Source organism: Sinocyclocheilus anshuiensis, unplaced genomic scaffold, assembly GCF_001515605.1.
Source record: "Sinocyclocheilus anshuiensis isolate Anshui unplaced genomic scaffold, SAMN03320099.WGS_v1.1 scaffold990, whole genome shotgun sequence".
Taxonomy (NCBI): Eukaryota; Metazoa; Chordata; class Actinopteri; order Cypriniformes; family Cyprinidae; genus Sinocyclocheilus; species Sinocyclocheilus anshuiensis.
This window is the reverse complement of record NW_015539926.1, coordinates 121,142-138,482: the sequence shown is the minus strand read 5'-3', so window position 1 is coordinate 138,482 and position 17,341 is coordinate 121,142. Positions and strand designations below refer to the sequence as shown.

Sequence of the window (17,341 nt, the reverse complement as noted above, 5' to 3'; positions counted from 1 at the left end):
ATTTTATTATATTTTAAAATATAATAGTATTATCACGCTTTATTATTTTGTTTATTATTTTAAAAAAAATGAATAAATAAATGCAATAATATTATCATCAATATTATAATTGTTTTTTTTTTTTTTTATATTTAAATCTCCAGGTTCTCTTTTGAGAACCAGGCTGAAAAACGTATGTGCATCCCTTATTATTATTATCATTATTATTATCATTATCATTATTATTATTATTATTATTACTATTATTATTGTATTTGCATAATTCATAATCATAATAACTTTTTAATTATTATTAGAATTTATTTTTATTTTACTTTATTTATTTAATTAATATTAACCATGAGGGGGAAAAAAAACAATTCTTTGGCCAAATAACATTTGTCTAAGTATAGGTCATTTACATTTGCTAAGTAACGTAGTATTGTAGAATGTGCATCACAGGTGTGTGTCTGTATTTTATAGTGCCATCAAACGTGACTCATTTAATCATAATTAAAAGTTAGAACTGTCTGTTTTAATAATAGCGATTTAAAATGTGTCATTTAATATCAAACAGAGGCTTGATAACAAAGCGTTTCTTTGTGGATTTCTTGGCTTTTTCATTCCCATGCATCTCACTGTGTCTTCAAGTCCACATGACTTCAAACAGCACTAATGACAGCGAGAGAGAGAGAGAGAGAGAGAGAGAGAGAGACGCTTGTGTGTGTGTGTGTGTGTGTGTGTGTGTGTGTGTGAGAAAGATCTGTCAGTGGGCTGTGGTCATTAACACCCTGCTTTGCTCCAGCTTGTGGCCTACAGGAATCATTGTACTTTGCCTTTGCATGTCCCACGCTGCCCTCCTCCTCAACACACACGCAGCTCTATGCCAGCTGTGCACGCAGCCAGGGCCGAATCTCCCAGGATATCCTCTCAAGGAGACTTTCTCTGCTCTCCTTCTAGACACACTGAGGGTTTGTGTGAATAGTGCTTGTTTCTCTTTCTCCTTTCATGACAGGGAGGTGTTCCTGACGCACTTCTGGCTAAATATAGCCCAGAGGAACACTGTATTGGCTTCACACAGCCGTGGTTGTCTCATGAACGGGCGTTCTTACCACCTTGTCAGGTTGGAAGGGTATGTGTGTTTATCCACGTGTGGGTGTGCAAGCATTTTATGGAGTGTAATGAAGTTAGGTGTAATCAGCTTGAAGTTGACTGCCATGGATTTCCTGGCTAGTTTGGTGCTAGTCTAGCTGGTGACGTTGGCTGGCTAAGGAGACAGCCTTGCTGGTTTAGCCCAAGAGATCAACGTTTGTCTGGTTAACATGGTCCAGATAGCCCCTGCTAGTAGATTTTGCAACTGCACCAACTAGTATCTTTCTCAACTGATGACCATTCAAAATTAGCTGTGTATTCTCATATATGCTTTTTTCCAAGAAGCATATAAATAGTAAATGTTTACATTTTTTTATAGTAGATTTTTACCAGTGGCTTATTTTTGTCAGTTAACACAATGCTGAGCTAGTAGGTTTAACTGTTAGCTAAGGAACATATATAGCTAATATTTGATTATGCTATATAGTAGATTTTGATCATTGCATGATTTATTGCAGTAAACTAATGAGGCACCTATGTGTGTGTGTATATACAGTATACAGTGGTGTGAAAAAGTTTTTGCCCCCTTCCTGTTTTTTTAATTGTTTGCATATTTGTCACACTTAAAAGATTCAGATAATCAAACAAATTTTAATATTACACAAAGATAACCTGAGTAAATACAAACTGCAGTTTTGAAATTATGATTTCATTTATTAAGGGAAAAAAGCTGTCCAAACCTGCCTGGCACTACGTGAAAAAGTAATTGCCCCCTAAATCTAATAACTGGTTGTGCCACCCTTTGCAGGAACAACTGCAATCAAGCGTTTGCGATAAATGGCAATGAGTCTTTCACAGGAATTTTGGCCCACTCTTCTTTGCAGAATTGTTTTCATTCAGCCACATTGGAGGGCTTTTGAGCATGAATGGACTGTATAAGGTCATGCCACAGCATCTCAGTCGGATTTAAGTCTGGACTTTGACTTGGCCACTCCAAAACCTTAATTTTGTTTTTCTTGAGCCATTCAAAGGTGGACTTGCTGGTGTGTTTTGGATCATTGTCCTGCTGCATAAACCAAGTGCGCTTGAGCTTGAGGTCACAAACTGACGGCCGGACATTCTCCTTCAGGATTTTCTGATAGAGAGCAGAATTCATGGTTCCATCAATTATGGCAAGTCATCCAGGTCCTGAAGCTGCAAAGCAGCCTCAGACCATCACAATACCACCACCATGTTTGACTGTTGGTATGATGATCTTTTTATGAAATCCTGTGTTGGTTTTACACCAGATGTAATGGGAAACACACCTTCCAAAAAGTTCAACATTTGTCTCATCAGTCCACAGAATATTTGCCCAAAAGTCTATATGCTTACGAGTGTAAGGGAATGTCATTTCAATTTAATTTACTTTGATTATTTTATATAATGTGATATTCAAAAGATGTAGGTTTTACATCATTTAAAAGATGTACATTTTTCATCATGAAATGATTGCTAAATACGGTAAAGTGACTGTTCTCTCATTTCTACTTAAGGACTGAATAAAGTACACTTAAAAGAGCTGTCTCAGCCAATAAAATGGATACATTTTGCAGTGGAATAATATATTGTGCCAACCACACAACTATCATTGAGATAAATGAGAATGCTAATGGATATAGACCTCCTAAAACCTTAAAGAGGTTACCTTGACTGAATCAAAAATGGACTGATGTTGAATTTGATTTCTGTATTTAGATTGTGTTATGATGCATTTATTAGAGAGTGGTCTTGAGTTTCTACCCAGCTTTTCTTACGCGTTATAAATTTGCTTTTACGAGGCGCTCACTCTTGACTGTGCTGAAAGCAGGCATGTGCTTGCCTTGCCCACCTAATGGATTTACACAGTGACCTCGGACTGCTAGCAGTCAGCTTTGACTTTCAAATCCCAAGCTGTGATGCCAGCACGTGTGCCACACTGCTCTGCCTCATGCACATTCTGTCCCCGCTCACTGTTATTCTGTCAGCCTCTGATGTCTATCTGTGGTTCTTAGTCACTCGATCACTACATAAACGTTTGTCCTTAGTCTGTAATTTGCCAGTTCACTAGGATCTAGTTGTGGTAGGAGCCCAAACTTTCAAAATTGTTTTTGTTTATGTATTTAACATTTTTCTGGTTTAATCACGATCAGATTTTTTCTAGATCCTGCATTAAATTTATATTTTGACCTCACCCTTCGGGGAACAGACAAAGTCTTTATAGATTGGACAGCGCAAGTACTTCTATCATTTAAGCGGGTAGAACAAAAGTCATCATGGCAGTTATTTGAGATTTGACTTACTAGTCATATGGAGCGCAGCGTCCTGGAGATGTTGTCCGACAGGAGTTCCTCGCCGACTCTGCTGTGGTGCAGGCTATCAGCACGAAAAAGCCTAGGACGCTCCCAGAAAAGATTCCAGAATATGATAGGGGATATATTCACACGGAACAAAAATGATGGTGTATAAAATTGATTTTAAGATAAAAAAAATAGACGATAAAGAATTAACTTGACGGAGCTCAAATTCAAAACACACGGCAGCAACAAACAGGAAGTGACCAGGAAGTGAAATATGTTCAGGATGTTCACATTCCTTCAGGTCTTTGTGTTAACTTCCACCCATAGAAATATGTGGACATTCCTTTCCTTGAGCTGCATTGTCACATTTTACTTCTATAATTTTGTAGAATTTTATTTTTGTCTATCTATCTATCTATCTGTCTATCTATCTATCTATCTATCTGTCTGTCTGTCTGTCTATATATATATATATATATATATATATATGAAATGAGGAGGAAAAGTCCTCAAAAAAATCATATTTCATATTTTTACATTAAAAATGTAATCAATATTCTATTTAATTAAGTATTAATCTCATAAAAAATTAAAGTATTAATCTCATCAAGTTAGTGTTTTTAAGCATTTTACATTTATTCCAAAATAATAACTCAAGGCAGTAACAGATTAAACAGTACATTTTATTTGTGAATTTATATTCAGCTATTCTTAACTTTTAACTATTTTTTAATTTGTCGTATCATCAGTCATCAAAGCTCAATAAATACTGGTCACAGACACAGAGATTTACTTTAAATTTCACCAAGCTGATTATTTACTAAAAATTCCCACAGATCATGTTTTCAGGCTATTTTAAGTCTTATTTTGTATTCGTAACAAAGTGTGAAAATCTCTCAATCTCTCAACAAATCTAAGTGTGTGAGTTGTTTGCTTACTTTTTTAAATTAGTCTTCCCATTAACGCCATTATATTGTTCATTCAGACTGATTCACGAACGCAGAATGTTGCACGAACACAAGAGGCGGCATTTATCGCATGAACCAATCACAGCTGATCATAACCGGTCATATCCAATCACATCGTTATGGAGGCATTTCCTCCTCTCACGTGACTTTCCCCCATTCATTCTTAATTACCCCCCACCAAACTCACACTTTAAGGAGTCTATTAAAACTCAATGGGCTCAGAGGAGGCGACTCGCGCTGTAACTTTACCTGCTGGTGTCGCTATTGGACAGTGTTTCTTTAGAAAAGCGAGTGATTTATACACTTTTTAATGTTAGATTTTGTAATACTGGCATTGTTTTATCTTTGTACTACAATTTTTTTTCTCATCCAATATTTTGAGGAGACACTGCCTCCCTTGCCTCCTCGGAGGAAACGTCCCTGATACATCATACATACATCATGGTTACACATATCATTCAAGTCTGATGTTTATTGTGATAAGTGGCTTTCTGGATGAGTATTTTGACTGATCTCCGATCCTTTTTTTCTTTTAGGCGTCATTATCGTGCCCAGTGCAGGGGTGGGCATTGTACTTGGTGGCTACATCATTAAGAAACTCAAGCTTGGAGCTCGTGAGTCCGCCAAGCTGGCCATGATCTGCAGCGGGGTGTCTCTTCTGTGCTTCTCCACGCTCTTCATCGTGGGCTGTGAGAGTATAAACCTGGGCGGGATCAATATCCCTTATACCACAGGGTAAGTGAATTACAAGGCATTAAAACCTTTCAGTGTAAGATTTGATGTATACTGCGTAGATTTGGGTATCCTATTTATGTTTTGAGGTTTCAGTTATACTGGGGTTGTATAAACACTAAAATACTACAAACGACGTAAGAAACATATGTTGAACAGCAGGTGGAAGGGCTGTTTCTTGCGTCATGCTGCATTTCAATGCCCTTACATATGTCTGTACGTATGGTCTGAAAAGACATATGTGATTGATTTTGTGGTTGTTTGCTTGCAGCTCTAACTAATCCTACACAACTTTGTCCTTCTTAAATGTTTCTGTACCTATTGAGCATGCACAATTCAGGCCTTAAAATTGCATTTTCATGTGAAATTAGTAACCACTCACTGCTTTTGGCTGGATAACTTTAACCATATTAAGCACATTAAGTCTTAGTGTACTTAATACTTTTTTTTCTCTCCTGGTTTGGGCTCTTTCACATACTGTATTTGACCCATGAGCCATGTGTTTGACATTTCTGCTCTGTGAAGTCCATTGTCTATTTCCTTTCGTCCACCTTATAAGGCACCATTGAGTGACATAACAAGTTTCTTGTGCTAAAGTCTGCAGTAGGGGAGTTTGCACAGCCTTGACCTGCGAGACATCGTGTTTTTTGGAAGACACGGAACTAAAGTGTGAGGCCCTTTTAACAGATAGAGCTCCCCTGTCAGACACAGATGTAGAAATAAAGAAACAGTTTATTCGGACGGATGTGAAATGTAAGCGTTGACTCAATACTTTGAGATTTGATTTGACTATTGAGTCAACGCTTACATTTCACATCCGTCCGAATAAACTGTTTCTTTATTTCTCAAGGTTAGCTTCTCTCATCCTGTATGTTCTATAACAGTATTCTTTTATGGTTAAAGGAGACACATGCACATTTAGAAGCTCTTATTTATTATTTATTCATTTGCTAACCACAGCTGCTTCAGCTCGGGTGACCTTGAAGAGAAAACTGCTTCCGTTAACTGAAGCTTAAAGGGATAGTTTGTCCACAGATTAAATTCTGTCATTATTTACTCATGTCATTCCAAACCTATATGACCTTCTTTCTTCTATGGAACACAAATTGAGAGATGTTGACTTGGATGTGAGCTGCAAATGACAAACCAAAGCACCAAGTTATCCCTTTATGTCCTAGAAGAATGAGAACTGACTATTATGGTGTGTAGTTTTATAGCAGAGGGGTCTGTCTCATTCAGTGTTTAAAGACTGGATTCCGATCGCTGTTGTTTCCGTCCGTCTTGCTGGCTGTGTTATGCCGTGATTCATCCCCTCATTCTGCTGCAGATCTGAGAGGATAATGTAAAGTCAACCAGAGCTGGTGCTGATTGCTCTGTGTTTTATGTGGGAAAGAGCTCTGTTTGAATTTGCCTGCCGTTCCCACGGCATTAAAATAACTGTTTATACAGTATCTCTTCATTTAATTATACTGTCTGTCTGTTTTTTTCTTACTCTCTTTTATCCTCTGCGGGAGATGATCGTTTGAGAGGAATAGTGGCTTTGAAAGTCATTTTTGTCTTTTATATAGTCAAATGACAATCAGTCAATAAATCTTAGTGTACTGTTCTGTACTACTTATATTGGTTGTTGTTTAAACATAGTCCATATACATCAGTCTAAAAACTCTAAACCTCTTATATAAAAGAGTCTAGTAACAATTCTAGATATTGATAAACTAATGGCCAAAATGTTCTACAAAAATGAAACAGATCAATATATTAGCCAACATGTTCAATCTCCCAATATTATATTTAATATATTATATATTAAAATATATTTTTAGATTATTTTAATGAGCCACTCTCATTTATTTAGCATTGAGTTTATATTATATACATCCAAGATTTAAATGATCATTGCTTGTTGGCTGAACAGTAAAAGACTAAAAATAAATAAATAAATAAATATTAACAAAATTAATTAAATTTGTTAACGTTATATGTTGTTCATTATATAATAATTAAATAAATTCTAAATAAATCATTTAAATACGTGTGTGTGTGTGTGTGTGTGTGTGTGTGTGTCTGTCTGTGTCTGTGTCTGTGTGTGTGTGTGTGTGTGTGTGTGTGTGTGTGTGTGTGTGTTTGCAAGTATATATGGCCCAGTAATGTTTTATTTTTTCTCATAATATATATAATGATTATTAAAATTCAAAGCTGAATTTTTATATATACTGTATATGCAGTTCATGAATTTTCTTATTGGCTAATGAGTTCTCACATTAGCTAATGCATAAATACAGAGCCTGTCACACAGACAAGTGTGCTTTCTCTGAACACCTTTTTCAGTGTTATATGTCAGGTCATGTTTAATGCATTTTAGGGTATTCCAAATATTGCCTACAGCAGCTGATGTGATGCATTTTATTCTCAAACTGTTCCCCCTCTGTGTTTTTCTTCAGGCCGACCCTCACTCTGACCCACAGAAACCTGACGGGAGGCTGTAATGTGAATTGTGGCTGTCGGATCAACGAGTACTCTCCTGTTTGTGGCTCAGATGGCATCACATATTTCAACCCCTGCCTGGCAGGATGCAGCACTGTCGGCAATGACAGCACTGGGGTGAGTCACACTGCATGTCTTTCTGGAGATGCTCCAAATCTTTGGGACAGCACAGATCATTTCAGGTCAAGACATACCCAATGCTAAACACTGATATTAAATCTTAATCATCTAGCACAGGTCTTTCATTCCAGCCACATCTATTTACATGTAAACATCTCATCTCACTATCTTTGCTTATTGTTCTGGGTCACTGATACAGGTGTCCATTTTATTCTAGAAAAAAAGCAGATGTGAAAGCTAGTTGGTGTCAGCATGTCTTGTCACTTTTGGGTCAGAGCATATACTTTGCATCCCTGATTATTGTTATTAATGATAAATTTATTATAAAATTATTATTATATTTTTAAAGGTTTGTTTTAAATTTATTATTATTATTGTTGTTGTAATTTAAAATGTATTAATATTATTATTATTATTATTAGTTTAGATTTAAATGAATGAATGTAATTTAATATGAATATTTTCCATAATCACAGAATTGCATCGCAACAATGTCTTTTAAATTTTCGAATATCTGTGGTAATGTTCATGTGCATTTTTTAATGCAGATCAGAAACTACACAGACTGTGCGTGTGTGCAGAGCAGGCAGGTCATCACTCCACCCAGCAGCGGCCAAGGCAACCAGCTGCAACTGGTCATAGTGAAGACCTACCTGAACGAGAACGGATTCGCTGTGTCAGGGAAGTGTGATCGCACCTGCAACACGCTCATCCCCTTCCTCATCTTCCTCTTCATCGTTACGCTCATCACAGCTTGCGCACAGCCCTCCGCCATTATCGTCACTCTCAGGTAGGAAACAGTGACTAAAGTTTCTGATCTTTTATGATGACTTAAAAGGTGCATTTTTGTTTTTCGTTTAAAACAGAAATCATTAATGCCGTTTTAGCACGTTTGGGATAAGTAAGACTTTTTAATGTTTTTGAAAGAAGTCTCTTATGCTCAGCAAGGCTGCATTTATTTGATAGTTATGAATATTTTGAAACCTTATTAAAAATTAAAGTAGCTGTTTTCTATTGTAATATATTTAAAAATTTAATTTATTCCTTTGCTAGCAAAGCTGAATTTTCAGCAGCCATTCCTCCAGTCTTAAGCGTCACATGATCCTTCAGAAATCATTATAATATGCTGATTTGCTGCTCAAGAAACATTTCTAATTTTCAATGTGGAAAACAGCAGCTTAATATTTTTGTGCACACTGTGATACTTTTTTTCAGGCTTATTTGATGCATAGAAAGCTTTTTAAAAAAGCAGCATTTATTTGAAATAAAACTATTGTAACATTATAAATGTCTTTAATGTCACCTTTGATCAGTTAAGTGCATCTTTTCTGACTAAAAATAATTAATTTCTTTAAAAAAAATCTGATACCAAACTTTTAAATGGTAGTGTATCATAATTTTATTTATTTATTTATTTATTTGTCAATTCATGCAATTAGTAGTAGATGGTATTAAAGAATACAATAAAGTAATTTTCTTTTGCAGGTCAGTAGAAGAGCAAGAACGACCGTTTGCTTTAGGAATGCAGTTTGTGCTACTAAGAACTCTGGGTAAGTCATAAATGCTTTATTTACTTGAAGAATGCAAGGCTTTAAAAATCAACTTTGTCATGAAATCCATCAGCCTTGTTTATCACTGCAGCAGAGCTTTTCATATAGCCCCACCTTGTGTTCTTAAACGTAAACTACAGCATTATACATTTGAGTTCGATAAGATGATGGAAACAAATGCAGCATAAAATGTAAAGCTTACAGAACCAAAAAGTGACTCCACAAGAAAAAATCAATTGGAAGTTAACAATTCAATCTTCCCTTTACCACAATTCTTCTCTTTTTCCATGTCTGCAGCCTACATTCCCACACCAATCTACTTTGGTGCGGTGATTGACACCACCTGCATGCTCTGGCAGCAGGACTGCGGCATTCACGGCTCGTGCTGGGAGTACGATGTCACTTCCTTCCGCTTCGTGTACTTCGGCCTGGCCGCCAGCCTCAAGTTTGTGGGCTTTGTGTTCATTTTCCTCACCTGGTATTCAATTAAATACAAAGAGGATCGTCTGGAGCGCTGGCAGCGGCGTCTGCCTCCTCTGGGCACCGTCAGCGAGCTCATCTGTCACGCGGGAGGCCACAAGAGCCACGCTCGTACCCGCTCCTGCCCTGTTTTCACACCCCGTCCCGAGCCCCCGCTCAACCGCGGACACTGCAGCCAGAGCTGCCCCGGAAACACCCTCAAAGCAATAACCCCACCTGCCCGCTCGCTGCAGGAAATGCACATTTGAGGAACGTGAGCCCTGACATCTGCCTCCATGTGCCTTCCTGTCAGGTGTCAGACAGCGTGCGACGTACGCCTGTTTTGCTCCGCATGGCTTTCAGGGGCTTGCTGTGCTCACCGATCTCAATGTCACCAGTACAAACTCACATTGCGTAGTATTTGCTGTCGAAGCATATGGAAGACCTCTCATGGTGCTAAATGAGGAACAGAGAGGACATTTCTCTGTATCCAATCTTGGGTTCCAAGATTATTATATCAAAGACGTAACACAAGCACAAATGGATATCAGTACTATGCAACGCTGTACCGCATTAAAGCCTCCAGGCAGTCGCTTTCTACTGTATGATCATAATTCACAACTGTATTCCTAACAGTCTCACATGGTCTTTCTGAACAAATCTGTGAAGAAATACACTTCGAAATGGTGTTAACAACTCCCTTCTGGTTAGTTTGGAGGCGTCAATGTGATTCGGATGGTATTCAAGGAGCTGTACGAGAACATTCAGCCTCCTCCAGACAGATCACATGGTCCTGTATGTAAATTCAGTGCCTCAGATTGCCCCGTCAGCAGTGAGGTCTGCTGGCACTGAGTGGACTGCTAAAACGCATTTGGAGAAGGACTTTGAAGCCTTGTCTTCTCGTTCTTCATCTTCATAATCATTCTGTCTGTTCAGTGATTGACTGTCAAATGGCGATATGTGTTTAGATGCATACTGTTGGATCAGATGTTTCTTCAGTGGTCCAGTATCAGGTCTTGAAGAAGTCAGATCAATTCAATGGATTCTTTGGCAAATCCGTATTCAAACCGGTTTTGTTTTTTGTAAGTGTGAACAACAGAAAACACATGAAATCTGTTGTTTACAAACCCGATCCTAATCATATCCATATCTGGTTTGAAATCTGATTCAAATCAGATTTTTTTTTCTCAGTCTAAATGGTAAAATCAGACAAACCAGACATGGCAATATTTCTCTCTCTTTCCTTATATACACTCTAAAAAATAGTTCTTTATTGGCATCTGTGATTCCATGAAGAACCTTGAACATCCATGGATGCTTTCCATTGTTCTTTCAAAGTGGAAAAAAGCTTCTTTAGTTTCTAAAAATGTCCTTCAGAAGGTTCTTTTGGGAACCCAAAATGGATCTTCTATGGCATCATTTCAAAACCCAAAAAAGTCAGTGCTTTCGGACAGTATGGGTTCCTAAATGTCTCATTTGGTCTAAAGCTTAAGAGATGTCATGATAGATATGAACCAAGGCTAAACGTTTAATTTGTTGTCCTCTTGTTCACTCCAAGAATGATAACTATGAATATTAGTGTCCACACCAATGGACAAAAACATTGTTATATGAGGTGCATTTTGATTGACTGTCATTCATCAGCATAAAAAAATCATTCTGAAACTGATTCCAGTGATGTTTTTCTTTGTCATTACCATTGTGGTGTGACTTCCCTATTTTCAATAAAATAAAAACATTTATTAAAACTTTATAGTTATCATGCTTTGTGTGAACAGCCCTTTACACGCAGTTGTTGTATGAGAAAGTCTCATGGCATCATGTTGATACACATCAGATTTCATCACCGGTTCGATCACAAAAATATCATTCCTGGTTAAAAAACAAATCGGATTTGTGTGTAGTGTGAACACAGTGATTCAAATCCAGATTCAAATGAGGAAGATTCAGGATTCAGTCGACCGCTCATGCTGCTGCTGCTGAGTCCAAATACCTGAGCATGTCTGAGCAGCTTTAGCGACAGCATTGGTAAAGCCATAGCATAATGAGAATGGATTCTCCGCTTTGGTTTTTGGAGCTGTTGATGTATATGAATGAGCATGTGCTTCGGCTACAGCCTGATCCTCAAGCACTGGCTCTATTCTTATGCACCAACTATGTATAATTAATCCTCTGCCTAATAATATGCAAACCTCAGATTTTCAGTACTCTGTGATGGGTTTATAAAGCCAGTTTGGCAGTTCATTAGATGTAGTCCAGTTACTTTTGATCAGTACACAGTACAGGGCTGGGTATCGATTCAGATGTCCCTAGACTAATGATAAGATTCACGTTAATCAGATCTTATTTTAAATGTGTGCTGAAATAAATCCTGGAAAAAAATCGATTCGTGACTTTTGAGAATCGATATCGAATCGACGTCATGTAAAAAAACAATTAATCGAAAAATCAATTTTGTTTTTTGCCCAGCCCTAGAAGTCATGAAGTTTTTTAGCCGTGTGATTTACATGGGTATATTTGGTTCAGTTATGATCAATGAGGGACTAACTTGGTAGCTAGATACTTAGCATGCAAACAACAAAACCCAGCTTAATCAATGAAAAAAAAGGAGACCATGCTGTGTTAATTCCATATCTCCACTTCCAAATGATGTTGTAAGCTGTACTGTATTATGATCCCAATTTCTGAACAACAATATGAGTACATACTTTTTCCAGACCTGTTATTGTCTGTTTTTCATAAAAGATGATGTTGAAGAGGTATTTCAGATGCTGACTTCAGTATTAGAATGACTTTTAAAAAATTAGGGTGTAAGAAGTCAAATCAAGCCCTTCTTGAAATGACTTTTTTTCATGTTTGTGAACTATAAGCTGTACCGTAGTGAAAGTCTGACCTTTTTACAATAATCATGAGCTCCCCATTAGTTTGACCTACAATGTGAGCTGCTCAAAATCAGTCTATAGTGGCTGCAAGACAGCCTCAAATGAATGTGAAGGATCTGGAAATAGTGGAAAAAGTAAACAAAAAAAAACATGAATTTCAACATGAGAATAATGGAAATCGACAAATGCAAAAAATGACAGAAGCCCTGAAGAGAAATATTATTTACGTAATTAATATGTAAACTTTTTTTGTTGCCAATTTAAAATTTTCCCATACTTGAGGTGCCTTGGAAGAGCAACACAACAGCATGCAGGGTTAAATTATACCACTCACACAGGTTTCAGTTAACTCTTTTATTTTATTTCATGCCCATATTTGACTCATTTGCACCTAAAACTCTTTTAAGTTATTCCTTTTAAAGATCAGCTCACATTTGATGTCAAATGAATGTGTTGGAGTCTGCTTTTGCTATCAGCAGTGCTGATTTCAGATCAGTGTAAAGGCCAGCTGTGTTTGTCTATCTTCAGTACTCATGGACACGTGAACAATTCATTTACTTTAATTCTTTCTTGGTTCTTCAATACATGTATTTATTGAAATAAAAGAGTTTAGAAAGAAGTGGCAATGGAGACAATGTATCATGTATGAAGTTGTTTTGAGTTCATGTCATTAAAAACAACCAAATGGTTTAATTCTTCAGTGACAACGCAGTATATTTGTATAGTTTGTGTTTTTACATTTTTCATATTTTATAAGGGATCACATGTTTTCTTCAGAAACTCTAGTCTTTTTCATTTAGTAGACAGCAGCACCACCACCTACAGTGAGACCATAAACATAACACATTTTAATGGTAAGAAACATCAGGAGCATTAGAATGTTTTAGTTTATGGCGTTAAAGCAAATTTATTTAGCTGGAAAAAAAATTCAAAGACTGGCCTTTAAGGCAACTTTTTATAATTTTTGAAAAAATAGATATATATTTGTATGTTAGGGCTCAGTGGTCATATTTTTGATTTACAAACTTATCACCCATGCACTCGCATACGCATACACAAGAGAAGACAATGGCAGATATAAGAAAAAGCTTGACTTTTATTTTGAAGGGACAAAGTACTGTCAAATGACTCGAATGAAATGAACAGCTTGCAACTGTTAAGCGTGAAAATATATAATATAAAAGAACTGCTTGGTTTTGTCTTTAGTTTTGTTGAAGCAGAAAATATATACAACAAAAAAGGCAGAAGTAAGAAACACTGAAAAGCATCAGATCAAAACATACATCAATCATGGCTAATAAATACCAATCATTTCCATTTCATGGCGATGAGGTGATACATCTTTACAAGGGAATAAGAAGCTGGACTCAATTAAGTTATTAGCTTCAAGAATGAAGGCAAAAATGAAGCAAATACATTTCTGATTGTGCATTTTTTTTGCTCTAAACTCTTGTAGTACTGAGACAAATGAACGGGTGTTGCATGCAAATGCTCCTATCGGGTCAAATATCTCTGCGCCGACAGCTAAAGTCTGGATGGTCAGATATGTACATCGATTCATTTCCTCAAAACTCATTCAGAAACATACAAACTTCTTCACTGAGAAGTGGAAACCATATGGGCAACACAAATGTGCATATGATACACGTTGCATAATATATGCAAGTTTTTTCAACAAAACGTTTTTGAAACTACTTAATTTATACCCACAATTCATATTGTCAGTTGTGTTCACCCAACCAGTCCGAGTACAATCTTGGTAAATTTGTTTAGGTAGTTACATCGTAAGTAAACCCCCACTTTATGCCTGGCCAGAATACATTTTTCAAGCGTAGCTTTAGCTCTATTAATATATTACAAATGTTTCGATATTTGAACAACAATGTGGATTTCTTAATAAAATAATTTGTCAATAAACATTAGAATTCTCTCAAATCTACATAGTTACAAAATGTTAATTCTCTATATCACAGGCAACGTCATCGGAAACTGATTATTTTTAATCAATAGGTAGGTAATACAGCATCATCTCAAGCGGCTCCTCGTGTTAACAGGCACAAAGACTCAACTTTTCTTTTGTTAAGCACACCGTTCTCTTTATTGCCCGAGCCATGAATAAATTAAGTTCTAATGCTGAAATGCTAAATGTGAAATAACTTAACCAAAAGTGTTACTTCATAGTAATGGAATAGATTATTAAATACTTTGCAGTTGGTGCCCCTTCCTCCACAGCTGAAACAAAGACGTGCTTCACACAGGTTAATGTAGGTGAGAAACGTGAACAAGCTGCATTATTTCCACTTCTCAAGAGCACAGTGTGGCTCAGATAATATTCAGCTGGCGTTCGGAGAAAAAATAAATAAATCGATAAGAATAAATAAAAGCAATTTGAAATAATGGTCAACAGATATCACAGTTGCATTACGCAATATCTGCGGCGTGTAGAATAAATTAAAAGGAAAACGTTCACTTTTCTCCACTTTGTGCTGATGATCCAACACCAAAAAAATGGTATGAAAACAATCTCAGATTCAGAGGCGATGGGGCCGACGTGATGTTGACCCATCTGCGCTCTGATTGGTTCATTTTTTTCACAGATAAAGTGCTAACTGAGGAGCCTCTGGTGGGATTTGTGTACCGTTTAAAAATCCCAAGGAGCCGTTTTGTGGAACAGGAGTCTTCCTCTAGCTTTGCAAAATAAGTACAGACCACCATCTCAAGTCCAAAAAACGACTGAGACAGAAGCCCCTCCAAAAGGGGGCCATTTAAATGCTGTTTGTTTTGGTGGAAATTCTTTGAAAAACGCCTAATAACAGCGATGGTCAAAATGCATTGCTTCTGAAAGCTAGAAAAAGTCCCTGAGATACATAATCAGCATTATGACTCCCATTGGTGCCCCTTCTGGATTCATATAAATAACCTTAGCAATAATAATAATAATAATGGTAAATGTTGATAATACCACCAATGTAGGCGAGAAGTTCACCTTCCTGGCCATATGTACAAATATTCAAAAATCAGTCGGCCAGGCTTGTTTTTGAACTGAAATGTTAGCTGCCACAGCAATGGCAATAATGATAATAAAGCTTGTTATAATAACTTAATGCTTTGCTAACATCGTAAAGGCAGGTAATGCAAAGATTGATATCCTGGGATGGAGGGTCTCCATTCATGAAGTAAAGAAAAACAAAACACATAGCATTCATTTACAATCCCCTAGTTCATTTGTACAGAAGAGCCCCCCCGTTAGACTTTTACAGACTCCATCACTGAAAGCTTCATGGCATCTTCAAGCATTTGATTGTCCGTGAAGGTTGCCGGAGGTTCTGGGACCGAATCCGACAAGCCAATCAGAGACTCCAGGAGACATGTGCCGGGGTCGGCGGCCTGCGGAAGGCTGGGGTAAGTTGGCAACTGGAACTGAAAGAAGTTGTCCACGTGTTCGTACTCCTTTAAGGAGTTGTACAACGAGCTCGGTCCAAGGCAAGGAAAGCCGTCGAAGAACTCCAGGTCTGATTCGGATGAGAGACTCAGGTCCATGTAGCTGGCCGAGTGATCGATGGAGGGCGAGGGCGTGTGGGGGATGGAGCCGCTGTGGAATAGACCGTTAGCTTGATTAGCGTTCTCGTCTAGGAGCTCAGACATGGCCATGTGGCTGTTGTCTGTTTGTGACGTGCTAAGCTTATCGTCTGTCGCGCTGAAGATGCCGTAGCCCATGGACTCGCTCTTTTTCTGCTGGTAGTCACAGTTGTTGTTGTTGTGCTCCCTGACAGAACAGTCCTCATTGTCTGTGTCGCTGAAGCTTAGGATTCTCGTAAGTCCGTTTTCGTCGACGTCTAGCGGCGACTGCTCGCTCTGAGCGTTTTCGGCGGATTCTGAGTCCTCGCTCTGGCCTGAAGAACTGGACGAATCGGTCATGTCGCTGCTACAGCTGTTCTCGCCCACGGCTACTAGCTCCGAGTTGAAGTGAAACGTGGGTCTGTCTGGCGTGGTGCTGCTCTCTGCTGGGTGGATGGGGGAACTGCAGTCTGGCAGATCTTCAGAGGGAGTTTTGCTCTCTGGCATGTGCTCTTCCAAACGCTTCTCCAGCTCTAGCTTCATGATGGTGTGGATGTAGTGGGTCTGAACTCGGCTGGAGTTGAACTCGATGCGGCCTGCCATGTTCCCACAGCCATCTTTAGTGCAGCCACATGGGAAGGATGAATGGTCCATCTGTGAAGCCAAGAAACATTACATTAATGTATGAAGAAAGTGTATATAGAACTCAGTATTAGAATACAATTACATGTGGCATTTGAACTATTTGAACTTTATAAATATAATATACTTTTTAAAGACATGTATTTAACTACCTGAATTGATTTTAATAGTAGTTTAAGATTTAAATTAAAAGAATATTTAGTAAATAAATAAAAATGTAAAAAAGTTTGTTGCATATAATTTGTATATTTTTTTGTGCATTACAATATGATAATATACACTACCATTTTAAAGTTGTTTTTTTTTACTTTAATTTTAAGTTAATTTTTACTTTTTTGAAAGTAGTATCTTATGCTCACCAAGTCTGCATTTATTTGATCACAGTAATATAATACAGTAATTGAATACATTAATATTGTGAAATATTACAGTTTACAATAAGTGTTTTATATTTTAATATATATTAAAGTGTAACTTATTTCTGTTAATTTTGAGCAGCATGAAATAAATGACTTTACTGTCACTTTTGATCATTTTAAAGCATCCTATAAAAGTAA

General features: G+C 37.3%; 2 protein-coding genes across 4 annotated transcripts in view; one reads left to right on the top strand and one right to left on the bottom strand.

Moving 5' to 3' along the window:
- LOC107686683 (solute carrier organic anion transporter family member 5A1-like) overlaps positions 1-11,984 on the top strand; it is a 61,746-nt gene extending 49,762 nt beyond the window's left edge. Inside the window, exons 6-10 of the mRNA XM_016483770.1 lie at positions 4,894-5,092; positions 7,531-7,690; positions 8,242-8,483; positions 9,179-9,243; positions 9,541-11,984. Coding sequence (XP_016339256.1) covers positions 4,894-5,092; positions 7,531-7,690; positions 8,242-8,483; positions 9,179-9,243; positions 9,541-9,971 — 1,097 coding nt within the window. The 3' untranslated portion in view covers positions 9,972-11,984. The remainder of the gene's footprint in view (positions 1-4,893; positions 5,093-7,530; positions 7,691-8,241; positions 8,484-9,178; positions 9,244-9,540) is intronic.
- A 1,678-nt stretch (positions 11,985-13,662) lies between these two features.
- LOC107686682 (cysteine/serine-rich nuclear protein 1) overlaps positions 13,663-17,341 on the bottom strand; it is a 13,876-nt gene continuing 10,197 nt past the window's right edge. For all 3 annotated transcript variants that reach the window (XM_016483767.1, XM_016483769.1, XM_016483768.1), the window contains exon 5: positions 13,663-16,796. In XM_016483767.1, coding sequence (XP_016339253.1) covers positions 15,831-16,796 — 966 coding nt within the window. In that variant the 3' untranslated portion in view covers positions 13,663-15,830. The remainder of the gene's footprint in view (positions 16,797-17,341) is intronic.